Here is a 15,822-nt window from a genome sequence, read left to right as displayed (position 1 = left end):
TGCTGCATGTACCAGTTGTTTGCTTCAGAGGGTTGTAACTGAGTCACTGAAGTTCCAGCCTACACTAGTAGCAACAGTTACTACTTGTAGGCATTTCTTAACCCACTTCAATCATTCAAGATCAGAAAAAAAACTGTTGGCAATTCAAAAGAACTAAATTTACAAAAGCAGTTGGTGCAAGGTATCAGTGCAAGGTGGAATTCCACCTTTTATATGGTAAAGCACTTGTTAGAACAAAAACAGGCTATGTCACTGTATAGTCACTAACTTCATGTCTTATCAGTGGCTTCTGATGGAGCAGTGCATTAAATTATTGAAGCCCTTTGAAGAAATATAAGTTTCAGTCTCTCCTGTATACCTGAAGCAATACCATACATTGTGGCATATTTACATAAAGATGAGGCAGTATAGAGAATCCCTGATTTACCACACATAAGAGCCTCATTGAAAGCTGTAAAGTCATTTCAGTGTCTTAAATGAAGATCCAAAGTACTTGATTACAAACTTTCTAGATCCAAGCTATTTGGTTGTCACTGAAGCTGAAAGAACTTGTCAGAAGATCCTACTGGAATTTTTCAAGGACCTTCCACCAGCAGTACTTCATCCCCAATACCTGCTAAAGTAGATGAAACGAGACTGACTCCACTGAGACTTGCAAAGTTCACAATACATTTTGGGATTGCTTCAATGAAGTCGTAAATGAAAAAAGTATTTGAAGACAGTTCAAACCGACCACAGTAACCACCTTCATACGGTAGTCAGCTAATGTGACACAGTACCTGAATTTAACAAAGTTTGCCAGAATTTGTCTTTCAGCACCTTGCAGCAGTTTATATAGTTAAAAGCATTTCTCTGAAGCTGGCCTTGTTCATGAAGACAAGCGTAAATCACTTATTACCTCTTAATGCTAAAAAATCTGTTCATCCACCACAATCTGCCCCTAGTTCAGTACGAGTACTAATTTAATTTTTGTTAAAATGAATAATAAACAATGTTTTGATTTGAAGATATTGTGGTTTTCTTTGTGTCTACTGAAAATCCAGTATCCTCTGGATATTGACCTATTATTCAGTACCTGATTGGATTACCAGATAGTTGCTGCATATCCATTTTATATCTAGTTTTGGCATACTGTGTTGAAGTGGTTTGTATGGTGAAGTAAATGAACAGCTTATTTAAACTTTTTATGTGTAAGAGCTTCCTGTTGTTTTCTCCTCACGCACCAGTTAAGCATTGGAACACATGCATGCAAATTACATGTGTATTAACACACAACATTGGAAACTTCACACCACGTACATAATTAATCAAATTTATTTCTTCTTTTTGGATGATTTATGCCTGCTTCAGTGTTGCAAAAACTGTGAGCTTAGGATACAAGAATGAGTAGCTTTTGATTTATTCCTCCCTGAGACTTGAACAAAGCCACCTGAAAAAGACAATTAAGGGACAAGGCAACAAGCACACTGGTATCACAATGCATCAGTGTGTTCAAGATGTGTGTCTCCTGCAGCAATGTGCCAGTATTAGAATTTTACAGTGGCTGAAAAGATATCATCCACTGACACTAATTAATATGTAACAACCAATTCTACCACCAACACATGAAGATTATAATTTGATTATTATAATAAATAACAAGAAATATTAATTACAAACTGTTATTAAACATTTTCCATGCATAAATGAAATCCAGCTGTTAATTTACTTCCTTTTGTCTTGCAAACTCAAAATATTGTTCGCAAAATGTACACTAACCTTTGACAATGCACCTGTCTGGCGGCTAAGGTGGAATGAAAGGTCAAGACGATGTAGATGAAGGAATACATTGCGTGCCAATTTGCGTATTGAATGCTGGGCCACTTTTGCAAAGACAGCATTACGCAATTCACTGAATCCAGCTGCTCCTGCCCTTGCAATACCATCTGAAACAATTAGTGCATTTGCAACACTTTAAAAGTGTAAAGACAAGGTTCAATCACAAAACTGAAAAAGCTAAAGTGCTTAATACACATAATAAAAAATACTGAAATTTCCAATCAGTTCCATGAAGTTAAACATAAAAAATATGATACTTTAGTTTTGAAGTGACTTCCCAATAGCAAATTAAATATTCACTGGCAGAAAACGAAACACTAACTAATACAAAAGTCCTCACAGAAGAAAAAGGTACAACAAACACCACCTGTGATGGAAACAAAATGCAAATATCAAAACCTCTCCTAAAAAGGAAAAAACTACTTCTCTTAATGGCTGAAACTCTCCATAAAAACTGAATTTTTGTAAGTGTAGGGAATCTGAAAGCAGAGTTGAAGGCTAAGGGAGGTAACAGCTCAAGAAGGGCAGCAGTCAATTACCATATATTAACTGCAACCACATGTATAAAGTTTACTCACTCGCATTGCATTATATACTCCAACCAAATGAACAGTGGGCCTGGGAGGACAATGTTGTATTTGAGAACTATTTTAAGTCCTCTAGGTACAGCGCATCTTTGATCGTTATTGATTTGTGTTTGCATTAAATGGGGTGGCATAAATCTTCAGACACTGGACTTCTATGTTGGGTTCAAATCTCTATCATAGTGCATAGGTTTAGCTTCACTAAATCATTTCAGACAAATGCTGGGGCCACTGCTTCTAAAAGTTCACAGTTATTTTGCCTATCCTTGACCATCTCAGCCATGACATAAAATTCTAATATATTCTAAACATTATTCCTTTTTTTAATTTCTTCTGAGATAAAAAATGATAACACAGTCAAACAGTACTTTATACTTGGTACTGCATATTCATACAAAAAAAAAAGAGTTAACAGCAAAGGAATGTCAGCATTGCATAATCTTAACGAGAATATGCTATTCATTCCATGACAAATTGCCTAATTTCTGGACATTTTCCTGCTCAACCATCATGGATTTCAACGAAATTTTGTGAGAATATTCGTCCTTGTCCCCAATTAACAAAGGTAAAGTTTAATATTTGTTGAAGTAATACTGGCAGATATATAGTAACTTGTTTGACTTCATACATGACAGTGTGGAGCAAGATTGAATTTCTGGCAACTACACTGTTATATCTTGGGCAATATTTTGTTGGCTATCTTCAACTTTGTGTGCTCTCTTAAGAATAATAATCGAAGGGATTTTGTGAGCAATATTCAGCCCAAAAATCTGAGGCAAAATCGCCTGAAAAAATCAACACCCAAAAAAATATTGACATTTGGGTTCATGTCTCTCAGTGACTAAAGGTATGACAAATCTGAAACTTAGCTTGTGAGAATGTAACAACACAAAGTTCAAAAATATAGTTTCATTTATGTACCACCTTCCAATACTGAATAAAGTACCGTATTTACTCGAATCTAAGCCGCACTTTTTTTCCAGTTTTTGTAATCCAAAAAACCGCCTGCGGCTTAGAATCGAGTGCAAAGCAAGCGGAAGTTCTGAAAAATGTTGGTAGGTGCCGCCACAACTAACTTCTGCCGTCGAATATATGTAGCGCTACGCAGACATGCTTTGTAGGCACAAAGATAAATACTGGCGCCAAAACGTCTGCGTCAGTAAATAAATAAAAAAAAAGGTGGAAGACGAGCTTTTTTTTCTCCGCCCCGAGTTTCGACCACTGCATTTTCATACATTATCCAACGAAGTAAATACAAATTCCATATTGTTCATCTTCGAATGTATTAGAATTTCAATGTACTACGAAAATCCGACTGGCAAGACTGTTTGGGATGTTTTTCAATATGGCCAACTCTATGTTCTGAATTTTTTCCTACCTGTGAGAAGAGATGGTTGCTAATAGTAACCTGATGAAATGTGAATCACAAGCAGTATTCTCTTCACCATTCACCATAAGAATAATACGAATATAAACATTTTGCCATGTGTTCTTCCGTGTTTGTTGCTATCTCATTTAAATCCTGTCTGCCTAATAAACTACGAAACTAGAGTGAGACAACAGCAAACGCGGAAGAATACACTTATCGTGTCTGTTTATATTCGTATTATTCTTTGCCTAATAGTGATACAGTCAGAAATGAACCACGGCAACTGACTAGATTTTTAAATCTAAGATGACTCTAATTTCTGTGCAGAATTTGATGTACTAAAGAAGTGGCCGCAAAGATTTTCAAACGGAGAAAATTTTTCGCCTAACTCTCGTTCAGAACATGTTCTATCATACGCAGTCTATTATTTGATTCTTGTTGATCATTATCAAAGAAAGCAGCAGTGTAAGTAACAACAAATAGCAGTCTCTTGACATTGCTTCGCTAATGAGACGATTCGCCTCTTTTTAGTTGTAAGCGGCGGTAGCGCGCACAAAAGCAAGCCATGCCGCGAACGGCGACAGGCCGTAAACACGCACTATCAGAATGCGACAAACAATGCATGACACAGTACAGTGATGCATTTTCAGCTTAGAAGGACGTAAACGCCTATAACAGAGAAAACGGCACTTATCAGATCAAACAAAATAAGCAATCGATTCAAACCAGACGAAGCACGTGAAAAAGGAAGGGTACCCGTACAAATACGGATGGAGCGCCTGACGCATAGCAATGGCTACCTGGTAAAGCTTACGACTCGAACCAAACTACTGTAGCTGTATCGTCATTCATTCGACCTAAATTGTGTCTCATATTACAATGGACCAACTTTGTTTCGATTTGGAGGTGCGGCCTAAAACTTTTATCTCCCCTTGAATTTCGAGTCTCAAATTTCAGGTGCGGCTCAGATTCGGGAAATCTTTTTTTCCTTTGTTTCGAGTCTCATTTTTCAGGTGCGGCTTAGATTCGAGTGCGGCTTAGATTCGGGTAAATACGGTAAGTGAAAAGTTGAATATTTCGTAAAAAAGGCAAAAAATGTGGTATCTTCGCCCAGATTTTACAAAAATACTGTGTTCTATGAAACTCGCCAAACTTATATCATTAGAAAGACCATGACTTGAACCACAAAACAAAGTGTATTCGATTATCTAATGCAGACTAACTGTGGTAGCTAGTTTGAATAAAATTTGGGCATGAAAATAGTAGCACAAAAAAGATTTAAATTTCAAATTCTTATATCTCGTAGGATAAATGCATGCTAAATGTGGAACTTAATATGCAATAAGTCCGCAGCACAAGGATATGGAATACAAAATTTCATTCACCTACTATTTTCCAATAATCTACAAATTAGTCAAAAGGATGTTGAGTTTTTGGAAAAGCTGAAAATAGGGTAGATTTCACACTTCTTTTACAAATAACATTTGCTATTAAAGCTTCAAAACCAGTCTCATTCGAAACAATGTGTTTTAAGCCCCCTCCCCAGAACAGTGTGTTTAATTTCCAACGAAGGCTACAGATGCTGCATAAACTGAATAAAACTAGCCACAAAAAATGGGCTGCGAATATAGTTTGGCTTCTTGTGTCTTGTTGGTTAAACACATGATAAACATGAAAATTTTGATGACGTCAACAACAGCTAAGTAACAAAGTTTTCCTATATAAAGTATCGTTCACCCCACTTTTAAATTTTTACACAATCGATTCAAAATTGATTTTTTAATTACAAAAATAGATCATAATCAATTTGCTTTTAAAAAATCCGGTCTCCATTACTGATCTCAAACTAATCATTGCTGGAAAGAGAATGTTTTCAAGTATTCAGAAATCACATTCAATTTTCCAATTGCACTAACAACGCCTGAAAATGATGGGCAAATTTGAGGGAAAGTACCATTGCAAAAGCTTACATTGCAGCAACATGTTGCTCCTGTTTCACTGCGTGTGGTTTTTATTTTTAAATTGACAAGTAATAACTCATTATATTGCATTGGTCACTTCTCTGTTCAAGGACAAGAAACAGCAATCCCATCACCATAGGGGTCACATCCGATATCTGTGCAATATCAGCCATGGGTGAGTTTCTTCATCCAGGTTTGTTTTGTAACTTGGTTTCTTAATTTAGGTTCCAAAGCATTGTTGTGATAATATCTTATTCTCAAATCTGTAGGAGAATCTCACATAGCAGCATGGAAATGGTAACACCAATTTTTATTTTAAGCCTCTCAACATCGCAGTTTACACTTTTCAAACTTTTTCTGGAAATTGATACTATCAGCCAGATGTTGATATTAAATGGACATGGACTGTGGTGATGAGGCATTGTTCTGGTACCCAACAAGCATCTTGGCTTTTGGGCCAATGAAATAAATGGGCCTCACCTTGATTGATTGATTGACAGGCGGAGGGGGGGGGGGGGGGGGGGGGGGACTAAAGAGCAAAGTCATTAGTCCCGCAATTCCAAAGTTACAGGGGGAAGAGCGGATGGATCCACTCAGAGGGGTAAAACTATAAAACGAGGAAGTTTTAACACACACAACAGAAGGCATGCAAGGGTAGAATAAATCTAAAAACTGGAAAAAGAGAAGGATAAAAGAGTGGTCTTTGCAGGGGGGAGTGATCATGTGGCCCCGACCGAGAAAACAAAGAGAGGCCCCAACCACAACCGCCTTGCCCCTACTCTAGGAGTAAAGCGGAACCTCGTATCTGAAAATAAAAATCACTTTCATGGAGGAAACTGAGGACCAGTTCAACTACCCGTGAATTGTCTGCTAATGTTAAAGCTAAGGAATCTGGAAGACCATACTTAGTACAAAGGGCCAAAAGAAGGTGACAGTCCACCAATATATGGGACCCCATCAGTCTGGCTCCACAGCCACATTGTGGAGGTGGCTCATGACGCAAGAGGGAACAATGGGTGAGCCTGGTATGATTAATGCATAGACAGCTGAAGACAATGGACTCCTTCCGAGAGGAGCGGAAAGAAGAGTGCCAAACTGCAGTGGTATCCTTGATTGTGCGCGGTTTACTACTGACAACAGTAGCACACCAGATGTCATTCCACTTTTGAGCAAAGATAAATTTGATGATCTGCATATCTGCAGAGCTGGAACCATGAAAGGGAATGGTCAATATCTGCTTCTCTAGCCAAACAGTCAGCTAGTTCATTCCCTGGGTTGCCCATATGACTCGAGACCCAGAGAAAGACAACTGAGCAGGCAGCACGGCCAAGAGCAGAGAGGTGGTCATGGATAGCGGAGACCAAAGCGTGACAAGAGTAGCATCAGTCTATAGCCTGCAGGCTGTTCATCGAGTCAGTACACATTAAAACACTTTGGAGGGAGGCCTGAATAACAATATGGAGGACCCTGTTAATGGCCACCAGCTCTGCGACATGATCTCAGTAATAAATGGTATTCTAAGGCAGTAGGAGATGTGAAAGCACATCCCACTTATCTATCATCTTAGAACCATCAGAAGACGGTAGCACCCTGGAACTCTGCAAGGATGGAATGTACAAGATGCTGGAAGACCATAGAGGCAACACAGACCTTAGGACTCTAACAGGTCGGTCCTAATCCATGGTCTAGGCACCATCCAAGGCAGCGGTGTGTGGGGAAATACATAGGGCACATTCCAGTGAGTAGAGATTGAGATCCTGACAGAGGTAAATGGGACACATGCCATCCAGCAACCCCACACTGGGGCAGGTATCAGGAGGGAGACATTCCTCATTTGCAAAGAAGACAGGGTACTAGGGATGGTCAGGGAATCGTTGAATGGTAATTGCATAAGAAACCAGGAGTTGGCTCCGTCGTACTTATAGAGGGCAAATCCCCACTTCTGCGAAGAGATTGTCAACAGGACTAGAGCAAAAGGCACCAATAGGCAGATGCACCACCCAATGCTGAACAGGGTAAAGTATTTTCAGAGTGGAAGGAGCTGCTGAGCCATAAACCCGATTACAATAATCTAGTCTGGACAAAAAAAAGCACAGTAAAGATGGAGAAGAGTATCACAATCTGCACGCCAATATGTGTAGGGCAGGAGGCGGAGAGCGTTAGGCTTCCACATGCATGTGGTCTTCAGGTGGCAAATATGGAGCAGCCAGGTCAGCTTTTTATCAAATATAAGGCAGAAGAAATAGGACTGTGCTAAAACATCTAGGCACTGGTCTCATAAATAAAGTTCTGGATTGGGGTGTCCTGTGGGTCGATGGCAGAAATACATAACCCACATTTTGGAGGGAGAAAACTGGAAGCCATGGGAGAGACTCCCTGCAGAGGCCTGTCAGACAGCACCTTAAAGTCAGTGCTCAGCAGATGGTATTAAGTGGGAGCTGAAACAGACACAAAAATCATCGACGTTCAATGCTCGGGTAACCACAGGCCAACTGATGGCTATGAGGAAGAATGTGACACTTAACACGGAACCCTGTGGGATACCGTTCTCCTGAATCCGAAAGGTGCTGAGTGAAGTGACAACTCGAACCCGGAATAGCCAGTGGGATAAAACCTCGCGGATAAAAATCAGAAGGGATCCCCAATCATGGAGGGTAACTAAAATGTGATGGTGCCAAGTAATGTTTTATGCCTCATGTAGGTCAAAGGACCACAACAATGTGCCAGCAGTGAGTAAAAGTCTGTTGGATTCCTGTTTCCAACCTGAATAAATGGCCATTTGGAGATCGTCCTTCCTGGAAGCCACACTGGTACGGGGACAAAACGCCCAGAGATTCTAGGACACAACATAACTGCAAGCTAACCATCCTCTTGAGCAGTTTACAAAGTATGTTGGTCACACTAATCAGGCGGTAGCTGCAGAGAGACGTTGGGTTTTTTCCCGGCCTTAAGGAAGGGGATAAGTATATTGTCACACCACTGCAAGGGGAAGGTAACCCTGCGCCAAATGTGGTTGAAGACCCTGACTAGATGTTGCCTCTGAGTAACTTCCAAACGTTAGATCATTTGGTTGTGGATGGAATTTAGGCCTAGGGCCGTGTCATGTGAAGAGGTAAGAACCTGGAAGGATTCTCATTTAGTGAAGGGTTCATTATAGGATTCAGCTTGGTGGTGGTAGAAACAGAAGTGGGTCTGTTCAACTCAGCATTTCTGCCGGAGAAAGGTAGCAGGATACGAAGAGGAGACCAATGCTGTTGCAAGGTGTTCTGTACAGACCAATGGATCAGTACACAGAGCACCCTGGGGGATAAGACTCTGGGCAGTTGATTGTTGCTGGTGGGCTAGAAGGCTACGAAGCTTGGACCAAACCTGTGATGAAGAGGCATACATCCCCAGGCAGGAAACATGGTGCTCCCCGCAATCCTTTTTACTCTGCTTAATAAGGTAACGAGCCTTAGCATGGACACACCTAAAAGAGATAATGCTGGTCTATGGATGGTGGTGTTTAAACCTCTGCAGTGCCCATCAACAGTCCTGGATAACGGCTGCTACATCCTTGGTCCACCACGGTACCAGTCAATGATGATGACAGCAGCATGAAGAATAGTGGCAGACACACCCTGCATTACCACATCAATGCAATTCGAGAGAGAAGTGTAAGTGCACAGCAGACATATATAAAGGTCAATTAGACCTACAAAATGCCCAACACAGGGTCTTGTCTGCCTGGCAGCAGCAGGGGAACAATACAATCACTGGGAAGTGATCACTGTCACGAACATCACCACTGGGTGACCAACGTAGGGAAATGAGATCAATAGCAATAAAGGTGCCATTAGCAGCACTGAAGTGGGTAGGGGAAATGTCATTTAGGAGACACAAATCAAAGTCCGTAACAAGTTGGTCAATTAACAGGCTCCTACCTGTCGAAGTGGCACTCCCCCACAGGGGGTGGTGTGCAATGAAGTCCCCAAGGAGGAGATACAGCGGCAAGAGTTGCTGTAAAGGTACACAGTTCAACGTAAGCAAGTGTCCTACCAGGAGGGAGGTAGACATTGCAAACACTGATTGCTGGGGTCATTTGCTCTCTAACTACTATTGCTTCCAAGTTGGTACAAAGGTGGATCCAGCCACTAATGACATCGGTGTGCACCAAGGTGCAGGCCCCCCCAAATGCTATCCCAAGGCCAACACGATTCTGACAGAATGCCAAAACAACAAAACGTAGGAGAGTGGTCATCATGGAAGTGCATTTCTTGAAGAGCAAGACAGAACGCAAAATAAGAGGAAACAACATGTTGTATTTCCGGTAGTGGTAGTAGGCTTCCAGCCTGAGACACACGAGGGGAAGGGGTCCGGTGGGGGGAATGGAGTGGCACTGGAAGGGGTGGGTGTGGAAACTGCAGGGGACAGGGAGAGGAGATGGGGATGGGGCTGGGGTAAGGACAAGGTAGGAGGGGGGAAGAATGTATCAGAGGCAAAAGTTGAAGAAAGTGAGACTGGATGGAGTCAGTCTATTTCTGGCGAGCCTCAGCATAAGATAGGCAATCCACGGACTTGTTCTCTTGGATCTTCTTTTCTCCCTTGTAAGCTGGGCAATCGGGTAAGTGAGGAGAGTGGCGATCATGACAATTTGCACACACAGGTGGCAGAACACAGATGCTTCCCTAATGGAGTGGGTGTCCACAGTCATCAAACAGAGAGTCCACCATACAGCGGGAAGACATATACCCAAAATGCAAGCACCAAAAGTGCCTCATGGGTGGTGGGACATATGGCTTCAAATCACACCTGTAGTGCACAACCTTCACTGGGAGGGTATCTCCATCAAAAGCCAGAATGAAGGTGCCGCCAGTATCGGTGTGGTTGTCTTTATGGTCCTTCGGCCTCAGCATAAGATAGGCAATCCACGGACTTGTTCTCTTGGATCTTCTTTTCTCCCTTGTAAGCTGGGCAATCGGGTAAGTGAGGAGAGTGGCGATCATGACAATTTGCACACACAGGTGGCAGAACACAGATGCTTCCCTAATGGAGTGGGTGTCCACAGTCATCAAACAGAGAGTCCACCATACAGCGGGAAGACATATACCCAAAATGCAAGCACCAAAAGTGCCTCATGGGTGGTGGGACATATGGCTTCAAATCACACCTGTAGTGCATAACCTTCACTGGGAGGGTATCTCCATCAAAAGCCAGAATGAAGGTGCCGCCAGTATCGGTGTGGTTGTCTTTATGGTCCTTCGGCCATATGTCAAAAAAAAAAAAAATGAATGCCATGTCACTCCTGAGCAGCCTGGAGTTCCTCATCAGTTTCCAGGATGAGGTCCCTATGAAAAATCAGTGCTACCTGGACCACATTCAGAGGCTTGTGAGGTGTAATAAACACTGAGACATTGCCAAGATGATCACAAGCATGAAGAGCTGCAGACTGGGTAGCTGAAGCTGTTTCAATCAACAGAGTGCCCAACTGCACCTTACTGAGAGACTATTTCACCAAACTTGTCCTCGACATTCTCCACAGAAAACAATGGCTTTGTGGTGGTGAATGTGTCCCCGTCCATTCTAGTACAGACGAGGTAGCAGGGAAAGCATTTCATCTCAAGATGGTAAGCCTGGCCCTCCTCCCAGGGTGTAACCAGGGAAGGGAAGGCTGTCGGGTCATACAAAGCAACATTCATTGATCCTTTACCATTCAAAGAGATGGCCATTTGAGAACAGCCAGATTTTTCCAGCATGGCATGCTTCATGTACCGAACATCCACCCTATCATGCATACCAATCAGCGGCTCTCCCCATGAGTGCCACCCAGCCACAGCAATGGCCATGTCCATACATGGGGAGGCAACAGCTCATGCATCAGTAGTGTGATCCCTGTGTTGTCATGGGGTTCAGTCAGATGGGTACATCACAGACCCACCACAAGGACTGGCTACATGTACTGGTGACCTAGCAGGGCAGAGGGGGAATACAGCAGGGAAGGAAGGGGGAGAGGAATCCACGCCACAGATACTAGGGAGGGAATTCTTCCCCAAATGGTCCACAATAAAGAGGGAAAATTTAGAAGTGGAGGTCAAATCCTATGGGGGACCAAAATGCCAAAAAGAAGGGGAGAGAACAGGCAAAAGGAACAAAATCACATGGAATACAGGGAACCCAGGTGGATAGCCAGGTCATCATAAATCACAACACAGAGAGGGGAAGGAGGAGGCAGCGGGAAGGAGCAAGGATGGGGAGGGAGGGGCACAGTGAAGGAAAAACAGCCCGGGAAGGAAAAAGGAGCTGCAATAGTTCGGTGCCCGTGTGTGTCACGTACAAACTCGTGAAAGAACCGTGAGCCCCCTGGGGGCAGGAGCCTCACCTTGATGACACAAATTTTATTAGTGCCTCATTTTGTGCCATTGATATGTCAATGTTGCTGTGTTAACAAATTTAAAATAAAAATTGATATTACTTTTTGCTTGCCACCTATGCAAGATACTCTGACAGATATGAGAATCAGAGATAACGTATTTAGCAAACTGCTTTGTAAGCAGACAGGTATCACAACAATGTTTTGGTACCTAAACTAAGAAACAAAATTACAGGCTTGAGAATCTGGGTGAAGATATCCACCCATGGCTGGTATTTCACAGCTACTGGGCATGGCTCTATGGCAACGGAGCTGCCAACTCGTGTTCTCAAACTGGTAGTGTCACAAAGGATCAATGCAATACAGTGAGATATTCTTGTCAATTTAAAAATAAAAATCACTTGCAACAAAACAGGTACAAGTACATTTCTCCCAATTTGTCCATCACTTTCAGATACTGTCAGCATACACTGAAAAATAGAACGTGATTTTCAGAATGCTTCAAAACATTCTCTTGCCGTTAGTTTGAAATCCGTTATGGAAGACAGATTTTCTAAAAGCAAATTGAATGTGATTATTTTATAATTTAAAAAAAAAATTTTTGGAAGTGGGATGTGAATGATATTTTATACAGAAAAACCTTACGTTACTAATTTGTTGTATCCCAAGTTTCATGTTTATCACATGTTAAGTCAACGAGATATAAGAAGCCAAAGTTAAAACTTTATTCGCAGCCTGATTTTTCTGGCCAGTTTGATTCAATTACATAGCATTGTTAGCCCATGTCGGAAATTAAACCCTCTGCTCAGGACAGTGGGGGAGGGGCAGAGAGGGTCTTAAAAACACAGTGATTTGAATTAGATCAGTTCCAAAGTTTTTACAGGAAACTGTATTTGTGAAAGAAGTGTCGAATTTACCCTATTTTCACCTTTTTCCGAAAATAAACACATTTTCGACAACTTTGTAGATGACTGGAAAATATTAGGTGAATGAAATTTTGTATTTCAGTTCCTTGTGCTGCCGACAAGTTGTGTATTAAGTTTCATATTCAGTATGCATTTATTCTAAGAGATAAGAATCTGAAGTTTACATCTTCTTGTGGCGCGATTTTCACACCCAATTGTGATTCAAATTATCTAGCATTGTTAGCCTGTAATGGACAGTCATACACAATTTTTTGGCAGTTAAAATCATGGTCACTCTAATGAGCCCAGTTTGGAAAGTTTCATATAGCACTGGTTTTTATTTTGCAAAATCAGGTTAAAAATACTGCATTTTTCATCCTATAACAAAATCATCAAATTTTCACTTCATTCATTCAGTTTTGGAAAGTGTTATACAAATGAAACTTTATATTTGAGAACCTTGTGTGGTTAGGTTACTACATGCCTAGTTTCACATTTTTCATACCTTTATTCTCTGAAATGTAAGACTCAAAATTCTGAAATTTTTCGTGCATCAATTTTTTCTGGTGATTTTGTACAAAATTTTCAGGCTGAATATGGTTTGCAAAATTCTTTTCATTATTATTCTGAAGAGAACAAATGATGTCGTACAAGATGGCGAAATTGCATATCTTTCAACAAAATATTGCCCAAGTTATAACAGCTCAAAGTCATCAAAAACTCATGCTTGCTCTGTGCAAAGTCACGCAATGAGTCAAGCAAGTGACTATATTTCTATCAGTATTGCTTCAACAAATGTTAAACTTTTATTGTTCATTGAGTATCTGAAAATTTTCACACAAAATTTCAATGAAATTTGTGATGGACAAGCAGCAAGGAGGCCTAGGTGAGATGACATGTAATGACCCATGAATGAGCTAGACTGGCCTGTGTTTTTGTTTTTGGAAAACACTGAAAAATTTAAACTTTTAGGATGCTGCGACACTCTTGGTCATTTCATTCCCTTGACAGAATGGTTTTCCAGTTACCAACACGATATGTTCTGTTATGGAACAATATCCTGTCTACTAAAAAACATTCATATGATGTAGAAAGTGAAGTTTTACATACTGCCAAGAAAAGCAGAAAGATAACCCTACTGGAAATCAACAAACACTTGACACAGAATGTCAGCCGAATATTAAATGATCAGACTCCATCTACCATTTTTTTTACATAAGTTTTCATTACAAATGCTAGATTCAAACTGTAAATTCATCTTATTTCTCATCATTGTTAACTGTATCTCTGCATAGAAACTTTGTTTACCCTTTTTTGGTTAATCTAATTACTTCTACATGAAAAAAACTGTAATGTTTACATAGGAAAAAACTGTCATTTTTGTATCTTCTGTACAAATATCTGTGCAATTCACACATCATGTTTGTCTTTGTTTGTGACAGTCAGTTGTCACCTGAAGATGGCATGTGAAGTCAAAAGCTGATTAATGAACAAATAAATATAATTTTGTGGGACATTAGGAACTTTTTCCTTTTTTCATATTATCATGTTCTGCCAAATATCGAAGGAAAATTCACTTAATGTCAACCATTTTCATTTAGAGCAGCTATCGCTCAGGGTAAGGGTCACTTTTTAGGTACAGGAGAATCCTCAAATGCCGTCATTCAAGGGGCTGCTTCTTAGCCAAATCTACTTTCAACTATAATAAACCAATGCACATAAATTTCCTGAGCAACTGGAAGGAAGACAGGTAGGTTGAAGTTTAAATTCTCATTGTCATTTAGATCATTACAGATGTAGCATTAACTCAGTTGGACAAGTATGAAGAAGAAAATAAGATGAGGCCTTGTTGAAGAAACAATGTCAGAAATTAACTGAAGCTTTTGAGGGAACGACAGAATACCTGAATCAAAATGAGCATATGAAGGTTTGACCTCTGCTCCTCCAAAATAAGAGTCCACCATCTTCCTACAAAACCAATTCACTTCATCTGCTGCAACTGAATACTAAATAAAATGTGACAATGATAGCTTCTCTACCTCTTATTTCAGTTGTACATCGATGAAACTTGAAACAATATACTGGACACTGCTATAATGCCTTAAATGTATGACAAGGACTAGGATTCAAAGCTTGATAAAATTTCAGTGGACACTATAATAAAGACTATATGATTTTCCTTCCTCTGAATATCTTGGTTAACAAGATGTGGTGTTTATTCTCTATAATGCCATGTGATCAAGATCATTTCCATGAAGGGATCATATGATAAGAATAATCTATCATGTCTCATGCGAGGCACAGCCTGAATCATGCCACAGTGTTTGCACTGTTGATCTATGAAATAATATATGTTTATGCAGTGTTGAAAATTTGGCTGGGTACATACACAACCCAACATAAAATTTAATGGCCAAATGATGAAATTCATTTAAGATCCATAAGATGTTATCCTGTAGCAATTTTCAGGTGGAATAATAAATGAAACACCACTGATAGCACAAAAAGTGCTTTGGGTAAGGCAAAACTGAACAGCACACAAGGTGAAATCCTTGTCCAGTTTTTCTTTCCAAGGTCAGAAAGAAACAAGAGCTGCAGAATCAAAAAGATGGTTAAGTGTTAACTTTGCACTGGTATACAACTATCAGAATGAGCACTATGCTTGGTTGGGCTTAACTCACTGAGCAAGCTGGGTTTCATACCGGATTTAGTACAGTTGACCACATCCTCATCTACATAAGAAATTAGTAGAAAAAATGAGTACCATTACCTCTTTGCCTTGCCTTTATAGATTTTGAAAAGGCATTTGATTACATAAGTGACCTAGCTGTATTTA

At 40.4% G+C, this 15,822-nt stretch overlaps 1 protein-coding gene across 2 annotated transcripts in view; it reads right to left on the bottom strand.

Moving 5' to 3' along the window:
• LOC126100284 (iron-sulfur clusters transporter ABCB7, mitochondrial) overlaps nt 1-15,822 on the bottom strand; it is an 85,381-nt gene that overhangs the window by 40,197 nt on the left and 29,362 nt on the right. For both annotated transcript variants that reach the window (XM_049910884.1, XM_049910885.1), the window contains exon 4: nt 1,759-1,925. In XM_049910884.1, the coding sequence (XP_049766841.1) occupies nt 1,759-1,925 (167 nt within the window). The remainder of the gene's footprint in view (nt 1-1,758; nt 1,926-15,822) is intronic.

This window comes from Schistocerca cancellata, chromosome 9 (assembly GCF_023864275.1).
Source record: "Schistocerca cancellata isolate TAMUIC-IGC-003103 chromosome 9, iqSchCanc2.1, whole genome shotgun sequence".
Taxonomy (NCBI): Eukaryota; Metazoa; Arthropoda; class Insecta; order Orthoptera; family Acrididae; genus Schistocerca; species Schistocerca cancellata.
The sequence above is the reverse complement of the archived record's forward strand: the minus strand, read 5'-3'. Positions and strand labels throughout refer to the sequence as shown.